This window comes from Mobula hypostoma, chromosome 4 (assembly GCF_963921235.1).
Source record: "Mobula hypostoma chromosome 4, sMobHyp1.1, whole genome shotgun sequence".
Taxonomy (NCBI): Eukaryota; Metazoa; Chordata; class Chondrichthyes; order Myliobatiformes; family Myliobatidae; genus Mobula; species Mobula hypostoma.
Genome location: NC_086100.1, coordinates 125787444 through 125805950, shown reverse-complemented (window position 1 = coordinate 125805950; position 18507 = coordinate 125787444). Strand labels below are relative to the sequence as shown.

Genomic DNA, 18507 nt, shown 5'->3' with positions numbered 1-18507 from the left:
AGGACGCGTACAAAGAGCATATTGGGCAGACAAAAATAAACGGACTGCACAGGGAAGAGAAAAAGATAGAAGGTCAAGTTGTAGTTCGAAAACGAGCACTAATCTGCTGTTGATGAAAAATCTGATAACCTTGCACACTGCTGATGTGTTGAGAAGTTTCTTCTCAAGGACTGGTGTTTCAGAACACTGAGTCAGTGATAATAGACCACAGTTAGTTGTGGGACAGTTTCACTCATTCCCAAAAATGAATGGAATACGACATATTACTACACAGCTAGTCAATGGCTTGATGGAAAGGTTTATTCATAATGTAAGGAATGCACTGCGAGCAATGTCAGCAGAACGCACTGCAGTGACACTGAATCAGAAGCTTGCTAAATTCCTGCATATTGCAATGCAACACACTCCACAAACTGCAACTCACCAGCTATGAGTTCCTAGGTCCTCCCTTGCATTCACAATTGGATCTCTTCAAACCTACTCAGAAGGAGTAAGCAGGACAAGAAGCTGAGACAAATTGAAGGGGTCTTCAAACAGGAAGGTTCAATGATTCACTCTTAGATGAGCGGTCCTGGTGGGGAACTACAGAGGAGATCAAAAGTGAGTACTTGGAAAGACTAAGAGCAGAAAGGGACCACTCTCAGTGGAGATTGTTTCTAGTGTCATCTGGAGATGACACATCAATCAGTTGAGGAGAACAGAGTCCTCAATTGATAGAGAAGAAAGATGTCCAGAGCTGTCAGAATCACTTCCTGCAGTACCAGAGTCAACTCCAACAACCACTCCAAGGAGCCCCGGAACCTGAGATTGTTTCATAGCCATATGACTCTCCTGCCAAACAGAGTGATCCCCACCTTGTCAGGAAAGACATTATCCCACAAGAGTAAGAAATCTTCCGCAAGCGATTAAATATTTAGTTCTGAGTGGAATAATTTAAAGTTTAATATGCTGTGGATGTCTGTATAGTACACATTGAGTACTGCTTACCTGAAATGCTTGGAGCCAGAAGTGTTTTGGATTTGGGATTTTCTTTGGATTTTGGTTATATAATGAAAATATAATGTGTGCAGGGTAACAAAAGCAGCACCGCAGCATTGGGAGAATCAGCTGCTGCACAACAACAAACTACAGCTGGCTTTCAGTCTCCACCTACAATGCAGTGTTTTGATTAAAAGGTTGCTGTATTTTACATTTTCTTAGGTTTTATGTACAATATAAAAACAATCAGCATTGTGGACTTGTTCTGGTGATAGATTTTCATCAGCAATGCTTTAAAATTTTAATACCTATAAGTGATAAAAACAATGAGCATCATAGACTTGTTCTGTTGCTATATTTTCATGATCAGCAGATGCTTTAAAAAATTTAATACCATGCCTTTTCTTAAAGATCTACAACCAGCCTGCTGAATATTCGCAATTACCTTCAATTTCCAGTTTGTTGTGATAGATCTTTGCTTGTTTCAAGATCAGCATACTGAAGTGGCATATATTCACTCTGACACTGACGCTACACAATCGAGAACTTCAGTTTTCACTTTATGCAGTATTTTTTTCTATTTTTCATTAACTTCTTTTCATTATGTATGTGTGGTTACTTCTCAGAACTGTCTGTGATGCGCAGAGACCTGTGTATCACCCGGGAACTTTCCCAGCACCCTGTGGAATGTTCCATTCGTGACATCATGTCAGCACTCAAAAAAAATTTATATTCATAGGTTTTCAGAATTTGGAATTTGAATAAGGGGTACTCAACCTGGTAGTTATATATTGTATCTATAAGTTGAGATGCATTGTGTATTGAGTTGGAGTTTATAGCTAAGCCGGGAGGAGTGTGTGTATTTAATATTTCAATTGTATTCAGTAATATTATAAATATATTTTTGATTACACATTATTTGCTGTCTATATAATTAATTATGGGTTATATATAGAAGTATGTGAATGGCATACGTTATTACATCACCATGTCATAAGTGAGTGCCTCACTACAGTAAAGCTAAGCGTACTTGTTCTCCTGGGCTCCTGCGTTTTCCTTTTGATTAGTTTTGGATTTACAAATCATATCAGTTCATCACAGGAGAGGGCCTCCCCACCATTGAATGCATTTGCAGGAGCACTGCTGCAGAAAAGCAAATTGTCCCTGATGATGGATGGTGTTTTCTTGTGAATGAGTAACCAGAAGTGGGCAACCAGGCCATTCCCTATTCTCCCTATTACCATTGGGCAGGAGGTACAGAAGCCTTAGGTCCCACACCATTACGCTCAGAAACAGTTACTAATCAACAACGATTAGCCTCCTGAACTGATGTGGATAACTTCAATCCCCATGATTCCATGACCTATAGGCTCACTTTCTTTACAACTTGTGTTCTCAGTATTATTTTTATTTGTCTTTATCTTCTTTTGCACATTGGAGTTTGTCAGACTTTGTCTGTTTATATAGTTTTTTTGTAAAATTTAATTGTATTTCTTTTCCTGTAAATGCCTGCAAGAAAATGAATCTTAGGGTAGTATATAGTAACACATACGTACTTTGATAATAAATTTGCTTTGAACTTTTGAACTTGAACAAAGTAAGCCAAATATATTTTGAGTTTGGTTACAGGAATCTTTTGACTGAATTACTTATTTTTAGCATATTACCCTTCCTTCTCTTCTAAAATAAAAAGCTCATTATATGATTTTTTAATGAATGGATTAACGAAATGTGGATGTGAGCAAATTGACAGAAAATGATTGGTAAAGAGTGAACTTAAAAGTCTTATGCAAGCATAATGATGACATAATGAACTGCAAGGAACAGGAAATATTTAGTATATGTTACCAATGGAGTACATTTCTAACATTATTATTACATTGCAATTTTCCAGCAGTAATCTCCTCAAGCAACTTAAATAATAGCTAAAAATGCTGAATGTTCTGCATCTGAATGGTCAGAATTTAAAATGAGATGCATTATGATTATACTTGTAAAAGCAGGGTTTAAAAGAAAACTTAACTGAGTATTCAACATTAAATGCTAACTGGCGCCAGTCCTTACACATCAAGTCCTACTTTATTAAACTCTTTTATTTTAAACTGAATGACTGCTCATCTTACTTTTCAGATGAATATGCTGCTCCTCGGGCAATCCTAACGGGTCATGACTTTGAGATTAGCTGTGCTGCAGTATGTGCAGAACTCGGTCTAGTTATCAGTGGTTCTAAAGGTAGGTATGGGAAAAGAATGTTTATTGAACTGTCATATTTTATTGCAAAGTGCAATTTTAAGGGGCTGTATCTTCCTGCTTAATATTAAAAATCTCCCCATTTCCTATATTAATTTTATCATGCTTTTCACAGATTGGTTATGTAAAGAGTCATTTCATGAGAAAGAGTTGGAGGCAACAGTTGTGGCAATCTAACATGAGGGGAAAATGTAGATGTCTGGAGGAGAGCTATAACATTATAATTAGATTGGGAGATGCACATCAAAATGTATAAACCTGTCTGTATATCTTTTTTTTTCTTTCCCATGTATTTATCCAGCTTCACCTATACTTTTAACATTAACCACTGCTTGTAACACATTTCACATTCTAATCATTCCTTGAGTGATTGAGGTTCTCCTGAATTTCCCAAGGTGCAAACAAGATTAACCAGATATGCTGGTGATATACTGAAGTGAAAAGGATGAATTGCCTCGGGCTCTTTTCTGTAAGAAAGAAAAAGATGACTTTGAAAAGTTCTTAAAATTTTTCAAAGGTAAATTGGAAAGACACTAGATATTATTATTTCACATTGTGTGCACATTTTTACAAGTTTCTTAATATTTTCTTTTATCTTTATTGAGGTCTGGTATTAACCAGCATTGTTAATTCTTTGAGGCAGAAATATTAAATTCTCAAATTCAAACTATTTCTGCAAATTGTCATTAGCAGTGATGCCATCTTGGGGAATGCCCCTTTTGAACCTTTTCTTGTCTGAAAAATCTTTTAAGTCATTAGATGCAGCCCGCCCTGTTGAATATTTCCAGCATTTTCTGTTTTTATTTTCAATTTCCAGCATCTGCATGTCCTTGATTTTTCACCAGCCCGTCATTTGATCATTTATCTCCCCCATTTTCTATTTCAATCATTTATTTAAAATTATTTTTCTAATGTATATACACGGTGTTTACTATCCTGGGAAATCATTATCCAAAATAACTAAACTGTTGGTGTTGTTACTTGTGAGTTTATCTTGTCCATCATTTAGCAGCCCTTTCTTCATACACATTCTCTCTTTGTTATTTTTGATTTGTGGAGTATCATAAATTTTGCAATTAATTTTATAATTCAACTAAAGTTAGATACACTTTCAAGTTTCATGATCTTTATAGAATTTGGCATTTAGTTACTAGATAAAATAGATATATAAGGTACCAACTGACCAAACGTAGAAATTAGGAGAAATTTCATTGAATAAGGACTAATGTGAATGTAAAATACACTGTTCCAGAGAGAATACAGCAAATAGCTTTAATATACAGAGCAGGTCATAGTAACAGCTCCGGGGGAAAGATTTAGATGGTACGGAAGTACGGGCACAGGACGAGAGAATTGGACTCAAAAGTATAAATAATTCTTGCTCTGACTGTTGGATTGAGTATTGTAAATTTCTATATGCTTAGATGGAAAGAAAAAAACTTGAGGCTAGGTATTCTATAGATGTCTTGTGAGCTGTGTTACTAGTAATATTATTATATTGGATCAGTTGTACAGAAAACAAGGGGATAGTTAAAGTTTTAGAAGATGAATCGCATAAATAATACACCATGTGGAATGTCAAAGTAGGTAAAACTTGGAAGTCATTTAATACAAAAAGCTCTAATCATGTTGGTCCTGTTTTGTGTCACTGTGCAAAAAAAAAACTATAATTGTTACTTGGTCTGAATGCCTTTGCTTACACTCTTGTATATCCCAAATCCCTGCACTGCTTGTGATTTCCTGTGAAAACAGAAACCTTTTTTTAATGAACTCTACCTACTGCTGATTTTGCTCCAGAAAAATTTTATTACCTTTTCCCAGAGGCTTTAAAATATGTTTTTATAAAAGAATTACCAGATGTCTGACCCAAACAAAGTTCTATTTAATTGAGTAACTTTTTCAAAATCTGTCATTGTGTCTAAAAAGATGATCATTGGGTCAGACTTAGAGATTCAACCTGTGACATGCAGAGCATACCAACTCAGGTTGGCTCTGGCTATGTTGAAACGACACATTTGAATCTGTAACTACCTTGCACGTGATATTTGCTGTTTTACCTTTTTTTAAAGAAGAAAAACAGAGAAAGTGTGAGCTGTCTCACAATGAAAAAGTATGTTCTCATTGTCTCAAATACAATGAGAAAGTATGTTCTTTTTGAGAAGACAATTCTAGAAAGGACATAATGTAGATTGGGTTGATAAATAATAATGTATACAATACCAGTGGAACCCTAGGGCAAAAAGTAAAACTGGAGTGTTGCTGGTGCCTTACTGCTCTAGGAACCTGAGTTTGATCCTGACCTTGGCGCGGTATATGTACAGTTTGCACAATTCTCCCTTTAATTCTGTAGGATTCCTCTACGTGCTCCTTTTTCCTCCCACATCCCAAAACTTGCTAGTTCGTGAAATGTACTGCAAATCACCCCTTAGTGGTTGATGGGCATGTGAGAGAAGAAATGCAAGAGCATGTGGAAATAAGGAGAGTGGATTGTTGTTAACTTGTGAACTAGCCGGCTCCCTTCTCCCCTGTACTAAGTAAGTGATTTGAGTGTGCTGTATGGAAAGAAATGTTGATTCTATGTTTTTGAAAGATTCACCAAAATGCCTTTTTTCTTCTGGATTCATAGAGGGTCCATGCCTGATCCACACAATGAATGGGGACTTGCTGAAGGCCCTTGAAAGCCCTGAAAACTGCTTGCATCCCAAATTAATCCAGTTGTCCTCTGAAGGCCAGTGCGTTATTTATTTTGAAAAAGGACAATTTTGTGTCTTCAGTGTAAATGGAAAGCTGCTAACGAAGATGGAGACGGAGGATTCGGCAAAGGTAACGAATTGCTTATATTTCGAACTTAAGGTGCTTTGTGTGCCCTATCCTTGATGCTTTCTCCAAGCAGTATTAAATGTGAAGAAGTATTGATTTGTCTGCGGTTAGCCAAGATGAAACTGGGATAAGACTGGTGATTGTCCTCAAGGTTTTCTTGGCTTTGCTTAATATGATGAACCATGAAACTTCATAGAATCTCCTGTTAGTTTTGATAAATCCTATGACCAAAGCTCATTATCCACTTTCACTTCTTCCCTGTCCTCTTTCCATCCTTGATCCCTTTCACTTTGTCTATGAGAGTCTCAGGTTTGTTCCACAGGTAGAACAGGTCATCCCCACATTTAGTCGTGAAGAAATCCAGGATGCTGGGTTTAACTATGTTGAACTTTGTACTTGGCCAATGAGATTCTACTTCCAATTAAAGACTTCAGTCTCCAGATGTTTGTCAGGAGAAATTTCAGGATCAACTGTACCTGGACTGTCACATTTAAGATTTTATTTGAGAGCAGGGCTAGCCAAAATGATTAATAGCCTCACATGAGGAATTGAATCGTGACACTAAGTTACTAGGTTAGAAGCACCAGTACAAAAGTACAACACTTTGTGTATGCTAAGTTGGGATCTAAAAATGGTAACAGTAATAGAAAGATCTACAATTATCTACATTTTCCTCTTGCCCATGTTTCCCATTCAACCAAACTTTTCCTGAATCCAGAGGGCTGATTCCCCTGGACTAGATATCCTGGAGCCAGGCCGAGAGACCATGAATGATGCAGGAGCTCCACTGCTGGTAAGGAGATGTGTGTAGGCCAAGGCTAGCTCTTTTCATAAACTTCCCTGAAAAGCTTTGGTGGATGGCTTGACTCGGCCTCTGGCTTTATTCCTTATTGTGACATCAAAACCTTTCAATGTTCCTTTCAAAGCATTTTTAGAATATTGAGCTAAAAAAAATCAGAAAATTTCAAAAATTATTTCACACCAAATTAAGAACACTGTGTAAATAATTAAAAACAGTTCACCACTCCCTCATGGTTCTCCAGATTCACCAAATGCATTCCTCATCCTTTCCACTGAGGTTTACTGGTACAGAAGGCTGAATGAACTCACTGCACACCCAACAGACGTGTTGTTGACAGCCTAGCCTGAGCAACAAGGATGCATGGGCACCATATTCTGAGGCCTTTCTAACTACCTGAAATGGCCTGGCAGAGCTGATGGTTAAAATATTTAAACATTTTAAAATGTTAATTAAAATACATTAAGACATAATTGAAAAAAACATTAATAGAAGTGAGCACAGGTTTACTTATTCCATTTGTCTGACATGCCTCCCTGGGATAAGGCTGAGGGCAGGGTCACAGATGAATCTGGTCCCTTTTGTCAATATATTGTTCTTCAGCTGCAGGACATAATGGTGACTCTAATAGCAGCTTGACTGTTGGATGTACCGTGGTCCAAACTCCAGCTCACCTCAGACTTATGGCTTACGACTTGGCAGTTGGCAGCTTGTGGTTCCCTTTGGCTGTGATTCAGTCCATTTAATTCAATGGCATTGTTGCTTCTTAAGACAAAATGCTATCTGAAGGGCCTTGAAATTTCATGGAATCTCCAAATTATTTTGATAAGTTCCAGGGCTAAATCACCTCACAATTTTTATTTAAAATTATGACCTTGCAAGATTATTGATCTGGAATCTGAGCAAGCTCATGGTCCATTGTTGGGCACCTTGAGGTATCCAAAAGCTTGTGCTGCTTGGAAAGTAGTGGTGAAGCCCAAGTTCTGAATTTATGCAGAAGTCCTAAACATTTACTGGCACTTACAGTGAGAAATACCAGAAGAATTACTCCTATGTTGAACATCAGACCTATGAACAATATCTGACAGGTTTTGTGCAGTAATTTCTTTGAATAAACATTTTCTGAAAAGATTTTTCTTCTAAGCTCGCCATTCAATCCATTTAAAGGCTTGTAAAGTTCCCGAATGGAGGGAAATCAGTTAAGTTTTTCCTCTCTATCTCCCAAGTCAAAACTGTTTTGTGATCAAGATTTGTGAAAGGAAAAAGAGAAAATCAGTATATCAGTTTTATATTTCCTGTGGTTGAGGCATCCCAAGCTGTTTCAGAGCTAATTAGTTACTTCCTCAACATAGCAACAATTGTTCTTGTGTGGGCAAATTCACAGGCCACGTTTCATATGTAGTATAAGAGATGAGTGTCTAGTTAGTCAGCACTTGGCCCCTTACACCATTCCAAAGAAGCTCTACATAAATTGAAAGAACAGTTTCTAATGGGCACATTTCAACTTCCTTGGCTCAACATTGATTTCAGATAACAATTCTGTTTCTCATTTTCCAGATGTGGCCTGACCTGCTGCATGGTTCAGATATTTTTTTACATTTATTTTAGATTTCCTGCTTTTTTTTTAATGTCATAGCTATTAATTCTCCACAAAGACTGCCTGAAGTGCTGAATATTTCCTCAGCTAGCATGTTTTTATTTCAGATCTCCAACATCTGCAGTATTTTTCTCTTTTCAAGTTCATGTTTGTAATGGCTTTGGAAAGAATATTTACTTGCACAAATATTCTCTGCCTGAAGTTGTTTATGGTCATTTATATTGATTCATGGGTCTTCAGTTCGATATTTCATTAAAACTGTGGCACCACTTACTATGTTGCATTCGTCTGAGTTTTGGTATTGTGGTCAGGTTTGAGGGCTAGAGTTGGCATCTTTCTCTTTCAGCGACATTAAGCCAAGCCTGTGACTCATCTTGTGTATAATCAGAGCACAGTACGCTCCTCGTGCTAGTACAAGGAGTGCTTGAAATAATTATGTATAATAAAAGTAAAACAATGCACTACCCTAAATGATTAAGCATTAGACACATTCTTAATTTTATTTTCATTGCTGTTATCGCTCAGATTCCTTTGCCATGATTGAATACTTTCTCCTGTCAGCAGGGATTTTGTGTTTTTCCTAAGTATTGAACCTTGAGAAGGAAAAGATTTGGTTTGCTCAAATATATTTACTGCTGATTTAAAAAAAATATGCACAATGAATTTCATTGAACTTCTTCGGCATTTTGCAGATTTTAAGTATTTAAAGTGTTTTAAACTTTGGAAATTTTACTTTATGTAATTGTGAAGGAATCTGCAGATGTGCCCTTAGAAAGGGCCCTTTTGGAGTCTGGCTTTGAGCAGCCTTGAGCTTTTGAGGTTTATCATGCTTTAAGCCAAATAAAATTATATGATTAAAGACTATTTGAGATAAACAATGATTGCTCAAAGACTGTGAAATGACATTTTTGGTGGTATTTGAAATGAAGAGAATTCATCGGGTAATGCAGAACTCCTTTGGGTATTGGACTGTGTACAAGAAATTCTTTGAGATACCTTTCAGATGTCATGAAAGGAATACCAGAATGCTGACAACTGCAACATTGCCAATCTTCAAGCATAAGACAGGATTCAAATTCACTTTTATCTTACATGGCAAGGAAAGATTACAAGCAAACTTCCATTCTGTCTGTGAAATATGTACTTTTTCACCAAGGATTTGCAGTTGTTTCAACCAGAATTTCTGTCCTAAGTTATCAGTCTGACACTTATAACATTAGTTAGTTTATTTTAGATTAAGAGTCATGGGTGAAATCTATCCTTGCATTATGATTTTCTGTCTCTTCATGCGATCTATTTCCTTTGTCTCTTTCTGATTTTTTTCTTCCTGACTGGTCCTTTCAGAGAAACATTCCTGTGTAGCTTTAAACCTCTTCTTGTGACAATCAAAAGGTAAACAGCCAATAAAATGAGGAAATATTATAAGTTTTGGCCAATTGTCCTGTTTTGCAGCTGTTTTTTATTTAGTTTATAGTGGCATAACACTGCCCTAACTTGTGCAGTCAATTCATTTCTACAGAAAGAGCAGCTTTAAGGTGTGTTGTTTTCATAAAATACATCTTAAGAATTCTTTTTCTGTGCATATTATTGAATTCAGAATCTACTAGAGAAGTGCTGTTGTATCTACACTGGAATTGCTTCTTTAATGCTCTTGAGGCATCGTAAGCTGCTTCTGTTGTTCATTTTCTTTTGCATTGTGGGTAAAGCTCACTATTTATATCAAAAGTAAAATAACTATTTCTTGTCAAGAAACTATGCACACAATGGGAAGAGGAATATCCATTTCGTTTTCAAATTAGGTGAAAATGAATTTGTATTTTCCTGTAGTAGGTATAAATTGTTATTTTGGAGAAAATGTTCTTTCTATGAAACGTTAGATGTATAAGAGTAGGTAATTAGACATTGGTAGGAAATCAGTTTTGTGTTTAGATCCACTTTATATAGTGTTTTTAAACTAAAACAATTGACCATGAAAAGTTTGTACACAATGTAATCTGGGATTAAAGTTCCTTACTGTTTTTCCTGGTTTCTCCAGGATTGGACTGGTTGTGCCGGAAAAAAATAATGATACAATCTAGCTGAAACTCCCAGATGGTAAATCTCGAAAAAACAACAGGGGCCATCGTTGCAATTGTTCTGAATTTACTTGATTTATTCCTTTTGTATAATATTTTAGCTTCAGTATCCTCGCCAAAATCCAGTGCTCTGATCAAAACATATACAGTATTTGAGCAGTTGTCAAGATTTTGAAATACTTGGCTTACAAATTGCTTTTAGCAGTTTGTATCAAGTGGAATGTGACTTGAAAATAGCAAGAATAGAAGTCATATTTAACACAGAACTCTCACATAGAGGTGGATTTCTTCCTAATTTTGGACTGAAAATCCACAGATCGGGTGGTTTGTATTTCCCCCATTACTCCAAGGAATTACAAGTAAATATTTAATTTTCTCAGATATTATGGTGTCACTATAATGCACAGTTATACGTCTAATGATAGTCGCTATAGGTTTGGCAGCAATGAACAGTGCCCTTTGAAATATTTTTGAATTTTTAAGCCTATAATCGTTTTCTTCAGCATCTGCTTAGGTGCAGTTTTATATCATAACTATATCCTGACAATGCTGATGCTCAGAATTACAAGAATAAATCTGATGTAACAAATAAACTCTTCTTGGGCTTCCAGCCGGGTACAGGTATCAATTATAACTGATGTTCTGATGACAAGCTCTGCCGTCGTCATCGGGGATGATGCTGAACAACAGGGTTTGTCGTTGAAACCTCAGTGATAATCAATACATATACCCGGCTAGAAGCTTGAGAAGAGATTATTTGTCATTTATGCCAAGAAAACACGAGATCCTTTTTCAAAGCTGATGTGAGTTTGAAATGAGACATAGTCTGATGATTAAATAAACATGTTAGTTCAGCTGTCTTCTGATTTTTCAAAATTTGTATGATATTTAGCAAAGAATTTGGTAGTAGTGTGCTTTCTCCAGTCTTCTCAAAACTTACTGAAATTCTGCTCATGATTTTCAGAAAGCCAACAGAGGCTGTTGATCTACAAAAGCTGTGGTTAGTGGCAAACAAATTCTGCTTGTTTATGTATGTCTTAAACGAGCATAATCACTAGACTTTCTACATCTTCTAAACAATATTGAAGTGGGAATTGTGTCATCCATTAGCAAATGCATCTTTCGGCTATGTAATTTCACTGCAGTATCATGAACATAACTTGCATAACAGTGTCATTTGTCAAATAACTCAGCCATTAACCGAAGAATGTTTTCATCTCACCCATTGTTAACGTACATGTCTTTGATTTGTTGGCCAGTAGAAACTAAAATGACATATTTGCTAAAAAGTAAGTATAAGCTGTAAGATGAGGATAGTGTGCTTAATGATTTACAGTTGTGACAAACTGACATACTAGGAAAAGTAAAGCTGTCAGTTTAGTGCTAGAAGTGAGAACATTATGTCCTTGGAGAAAGCCCTGGGTGATACTGTTAATATATAGGCTTGTTTAAAAATACCAGCTGTTGAGATGTAGCCAAAGGTAGCAGTTGACAGTGGATATGAGCTGAGATCTATGTTGTAATATGTGCTGTTCTTCTCCAGGCGATGCTACTGAGTCGTGATGGGCAATACCTCATCACTGGGGGAGACAGTGGAGTAGTGGCTGTGTGGCAGGTCTGGGACCTCAAACAGCTGATGACCTACCCAGGCTGTGATGCTGGTATTAGGTCCATGGCTATGTCCCATGATCAGAGGTAAGGAATTATAAAGAAACTACTTGAGTAAGCATTGTCCCCTTTCTCGATCTCTCTGTCTCCATTTCTAGAGACAAACTGTCTACCGACATCTTTTATAAACCCACTGATTCCCAGAGCTATGTTGACTATGCCTCTTCCCACCCTGTCTCCTGCAAAAATACTATTTCCTTTTCTCAGTTCCCTCATCTCTGCTGCATCTGTTCACAGGATGAGGCTTTCCTTTCCAGGACAACAGAGATGTTTCCTTTCTTCCACCATTGAAGCTGCTCTTACCCACATCTCCTCCATTTCCTGGACAGCCAAGCTCACCCCATTTTCCTGCCACCTTAAAAGAGGGATGGCTTTCCTCACCTACCACCCCATGAGCATCTGCATCCAATGCATCATTCTCTGCAATTTCTGCCATCTTCAACAGGATATGCTCCCCCCCCCACCCCGGCATTCTGCAGGGACCACTCCCTCATGATTCCTTTGTCCATTCAACCCTCCTCATTAATCTCCCACGTGGCACATATTGTTACAAGTGACAGAAATACTACCTCTGCCCATTCACCTCCCCCCTTACCTCCATTCAGGGCTCCAAACTTTTCAGGTGAGTCGTCTTTTGGTCATCTAGTGTATCCAGTGCTCCCAATTCGGCCTCCTCTACATTAATGCCACCCGACATAATTGGGAGACTGTTTTGTCAAGCACCACTGCTCCATCTGCCAAAGCGGAATTTCCCAGTGGCCAAACATTTTAATTCCTATGCCCATTTCCGTTTTGTCTTGTGAGTCCATAGCCTCCTCTTCTCCCACCGTGACCCACTGTCAGGGTGGAGGAGCAACCTCGTATTCCATCTAAGTAGCATCCAACCTAGAAACATGGAAAATCTACAGCACATTACAGGCCCTTCGGCTCACAATATTGTACTGACCATGTAACCTACTCTAGAAGCTGCCTAGAGTTACCCTACCACATAGCCCTCTATTTTTCCAAGCTCCATGTACCTATCTAAGAATCTCTTAAAAGACCCTATTGTATCCGTTTCTACCACCTTTGCTGGCAATGCATTCCACATACCCACCACTCTCTGTGTGAAAAACTTACCTTTGACATCCCCCTTGTACCTACTTTCAGGCACCTTAAAACTATGCCCCCTCATGTTAGCCAGCCCTGGGAGAAAGCCTCTGGCTATCCATACAATCACTGCCTTTCGTTATCTTATACACTTCTATCAGGTCACCTCTCATCCTCCGTCACTCCAAGTAGAAAAGGTCAAGTTCACTCAACCTAAACTCATAAGGCTTGTTCTCCAATCCAGGCAACATCCTTGTAAATCTCTTCTGCACCCTCTCTATAGCATCCACATCCTTCCTGTAATGAGGTGATGAAAACTGAACACAGTACGCCAAGTGGGCTCTAACCAGGGTCTTATATAGCTGTAACATTACCTCAGAGCTCTTGAACTCAATCCCATGGTTTTTGACACCATATGCCTTCTTAACAACACTGTCAACCTGCATAGCACCTTTGAGTGTCCTCTGGATATGGACCCCAAGATCTTGCTGATCATTCAAACTGCCAAGAGTCTTACCATTAATATTATATTCTGTCTTCAAATTTGACCTACTGAAATGAACCATTTCACAATTATCTGGGTTGAACAACCTGATGGCATGAATATCAATTTCTGCTTACAATATTTTTTGTTCCCTCCCCCTTCCCTCTTTTTCTATTTCCCACTCTGGCCTCTCACCTCTTCTCCTCACCCACCTATCACCTTCCCCTTGTGCCACTCCTTCTTCCCTTTATGCCATGATCCACTCTCCTCTCCTATCTGATTCCTCCTTCTCCAGCCCTTTACCTTTCCCACCCACCTGGCTTCACCTTTCACCTTCTAGCAAGTCCTTCTTCCCCTCCCCCCACCTTTTTATTCTGGCATCTTCCCCTTTCCTTTCCAGTCCTGAAGAAGGATCATGGCCCAACACGTCGACTGTTCATTCACTTCCATAGATGCTGCCTGACCTGCTGAGTTCCTTCAGCGTTTTGTGTGTGTTGCTCTGGATTTCCAGCATCTGCAGAATACCTTGTGTTTTTGATTAAGTGCTACCTGTTATATGGAGCTGGAAAGTGGCAATCGTGTACTTTTATTAAAATTATTACATAAAGTTTCGAATCAAATCCCCATGCCAAGCTTATAATATAAAAATTCCAGATAGTTACAAGCTCAACTGACAAAATCAATTTGATTTTTACGGTAACTTCTTTTAAAGATATATTTATAGTATTATCCATTTCCATGTGAGTATACCTGTGTGGTTGTGTGAAGCAGGCAAAACTCCACCAGTCTCTTCGTTTTCAGTTGCCAAAGACAATTTTCCTGAGCAATTACTGAAAATTTACTCTGTCATTTAAAGTGGAGAGAGTAAAGGAGGGAAAAGATTAAAATAAAATGTTATTAATACATGCTGCAATTAAATTCCCATTTTCAAAATAAGATTTTAATTGCAGCAGAGGGAGAGATAGGTATAAGGAGCATTCTCAGTATAAAAAGCAAAACAATATATGTTTAGGGAGAAACTGAGGATTTTGTTCACACAAAGCTTTGGTTACTGTGGTAGTACAGTTAAATTAGGATGCACCAGAAGTCGATGGAGAGTCCGTGATACTGGAATATTACAAAGTAAGAGGAAATTACAGATAGAAGGAGAGGATGAATCTTTTTTTAAAAGTATTTTCAAACTAGTGCTTTAATTTACCATATACCCATGTTAGTCAGCAACTACAGGATTGAAGAATGTAAGGAATTCTGCTAATTAGGTCCTTGGCAGCAGATTTTAGAAAGATTCTTGAAGAGTAGAAGAAGGAAACCTGGAAAAGCCCAAAGGTAACAAAAGCACAAATGACAGATTCGTTTGTAACGTACAGAAAAAGTTGAATTTAGCTGTGTTCTGGAAGAGAAAGTTTAGAAGAGGATTTTTGGTATGGCATCAACATGTGATTGAAACTCATATGATGTTTATAATTGCAACTGGCTCGGCATTGAGATGGAGTTGGGTGTTGGCAGCATCGACATGGTAGCTGATGTTACGTTTTTAGGAAAATGTCCTTTGTAGATGAGAAGGAAGAGGAAACCAAGAAAAGAGTCTTGAGGCAGAAGCAGAAATCCAGGTGTTATAAGAGAGGCCATTCCAGATAATTGCTTTGAAGGCAGTCTAATGCAAGTTGTTGCTGAATGTACTGTTTCAGATCGAAAGTGCGAGATATGAATGTTTTAAACAATTGTAATTTTGTATTTTCAGTAAGTGGTCTACGGTCTTTTTGTGAAATGATTCTGCACTTCTCATGCACCAACTTGGGCCAAACAATGTTCTCAATCTGAAATACCGACAATTCCTCCCTCATCCCACCAACCCCTCCACAGATGCTGCTCGACCTTCATACAGCATACAGTTCACACAGCAGTTTGTTTTTTTCACTCCAGCATCTGCAGTCTCTTGTGGTCCAAGATTATTTTCTTTACTAATCTTCAGTCATTAAAATTAATAACTGGGTTTGAAAATTTTATTTTTAAATACCTTTGTTTAATGTAGCTGTAAAATTATTTTGAAGCATATCGGAACATGAATTGTTAATCCTGAAGGAAAAACAGTTGATTTAAAACAAATATGGTTGATAATAAACTTCCCAGCTAGGCATGGTTATATGCAGAGTACTATGTTCTAACTAACACTGGTAAACAGGGTGCCTCATTCCTGTTCGCAGATGAGCAACATTACTTAATCAAGATGGTATAATGTTTCCTGTAAAATCTTTTGAGATGACAGTTTACTTCTACTTTAGGAGAAGTTTCTTACAGTAGCTTCATTGCCATAAAAAACTGGTTCAAAGTCAGTTTAGAATCCATACAGCAGGGAAATGACATATGTTCTCTGGCCCAGAGATGCATTTACATTAAAATACCACAAGGAAATCAGCATCAAATCCACAGCACCAATCAATTCCTATTTTAGGTATTTTGTCCAAGTAGGCTCTCTAAATCTCTATTAACATATAACAGGCTTCATTGTGCTAACTTTAAAATGTTATTAAAACAGCTGTCATTACATGTAATGCACTGTACTGTCCTGCTTGAAAACAAAATGAGCAAAAAGATATAGATGCTATTATTCACCAAATGCCTAGCACTTTTGAACAAGTACAAACGTAGATGTCTTGCATTGTTACCTCAAATATTATCTTTATTCCGTTGGACAGGTCTTAAAAACAATGGTGATCAATGTGGAATTTCTGTGTAATTAATCGTGTGTCTTTAAATTTAGGGTTATCATCACTGGTATGGCATCTGGAAGCATAGTACTGTTTTACATAGATTTTAATCGATGGCATCATGAGTATCAAACAAGGTACTAATAGTGGATTCAAGGCACAGGAGCTCACTACCACGTGCGGAAATCTTGAGACTTTCATCGAAAAGAACGAACAGCCATCATTGGTGCAATGACAGTTTTTAATCAATGGAATCATACAATCCTGTCACTGTATATAATGGCATCCATTAATAAATTTGAATGTAACTTAAAAGTCTCTAGGAAAGCAGAGTATTTTGAAATGCTTACTGCTATTTTTGTAGTATACAAGGAATTTGACATATCATTAGTAAATCACCAGAGGATATAAGTCTGATGCAGAAATACAAAATGTCTATTTTTTAGGAGGAACAAATCTTTACATGATTCTTTATAAAATTGTCATTCATAAGAAATACAAGACTATTTCTTTACCTTCATCTCTGTAAGAAGAATAAATGACTGATTTAAAAGAATGTAAAACTGAATTTTTAAATCAGATGTTCATAATTATGTTAGAAGTAAGCAATATATTTACACCTGTGATTTAATTATTCCATATGCAAAGATCAAATTTTTAAAAAAAGAAATTCTTTTTGGGCAGAAGGTTTGCACGTGGAAGTGTATATATCCTTTCTAAGGCATGGTTCTTTTTTCTGCATTATTTCCCTTAATGTTATGGTAGCTTAGCACTGATATTACTGGGAACAAAAAGCAATATTTAAATTATGATCTAGATTTTTTTTATCTTTATAATAATGTGTTGGAAACTGTGTTCTTGTCATTGGCATGCTGCTGGGCTGGAAAAGGGATCTTTCCTCAAAGTTTAGATGAACCGTAAATCAATGCAGTGTATTAAGTTTTGTCTGTTCTCCACTAATGTGTGTGTTTCGCAGAATTGTATCCATTGATTTCGTTTCTATAGCCTTTGTTCAACATGTTTATAATCTCAGCATTGTTATACTAAATTCTGATGACTCTTTGTAATTGTGAAATTCTGTTTGAGTTCCCGTCCTGCTTATGGTGTGTGTGTGAAATCCTACATTTGGGATGTTGTTGACAACCTACAGACCTTCATAAACTAGATTGCTGAAAACATTCCATCTTTCTGGGTGAACATTTCTACAATTTGGATCTTATGGGTGCCTAGTTGTACATTAGTAACCTGCTAAAGGGACCAAGTTGCTGTATTTCAAGACCTCACTCAGAAAAGCTCTTTTTGGTGATTATTTGGAATGAGTTTATTTCAGTTTGTGTAATGAGATTAAAAATAAAGTTCACTTGTACCTTGAGACTGAATAGACTTTTATTTGACTGACAGTACTAAAACAATCCAACCTTAAAATCAGCTGCTGTTTATTTAAATAACGTAATATCAAGTAAATCTCTAAGCACCTCATGTAAACCGTGACTTTGCATGACTTATGGATCACGTTTTCCTTTTCTGCAACAGAACTCAAAGTCACCTGAGGCTATGCAACTGCAGATCTGTAGCTCTTTAAAGACAGCTAAACCTCAGCTGGAGAAATAATACCAGCCTTTGTAAGAAGTTAATTATAGAACAAACGCTTTGCTTAAAAGTTAGATTCCTTGGATTTAACTGTTTCAGATCAGCAATGATCTTTTTTGCATTTTAGTTATCAGCAGCTTCTAAAAGGGAAATCCGACTGGCCTCACTGATTTGTAATTGATAGCTTCATTCCACATGAATATTTATTCAATGCGTTTTCAAGAATAAGTTCAAATGCCTCTGATGCGTGGCATGTTCAAGCTGTTTTATCAATGAACTCCACACTTTCCTGCTGTAGTGGTGAGCCAAAAATTGGAAGGATTGTTTTGATCGAGACCAGAACTCTGAAAACTAGACCCAAGACACTGAACTATTACATCTTCTACTTTAAACTAAATGTTTTAAGTTCAGCTGACTAAAAAGCTATCCTTAATGTGAAAGCTAATGAT

General features: G+C 37.2%; 1 protein-coding gene across 2 annotated transcripts in view; it reads left to right on the top strand.

Moving 5' to 3' along the window:
- lrba (LPS-responsive vesicle trafficking, beach and anchor containing) overlaps nt 1-17834 on the top strand; it is an 849775-nt gene extending 831941 nt beyond the window's left edge. For both annotated transcript variants that reach the window (XM_063046460.1, XM_063046459.1), the window contains exons 53-56: nt 3109-3210; nt 5855-6051; nt 12063-12214; nt 16522-17834. In XM_063046460.1, the coding sequence (XP_062902530.1) occupies nt 3109-3210; nt 5855-6051; nt 12063-12214; nt 16522-16612 (542 nt within the window). In that variant the 3' untranslated portion in view covers nt 16613-17834. The remainder of the gene's footprint in view (nt 1-3108; nt 3211-5854; nt 6052-12062; nt 12215-16521) is intronic.
- Nucleotides 17835-18507: the final 673 nt, after the last annotated feature.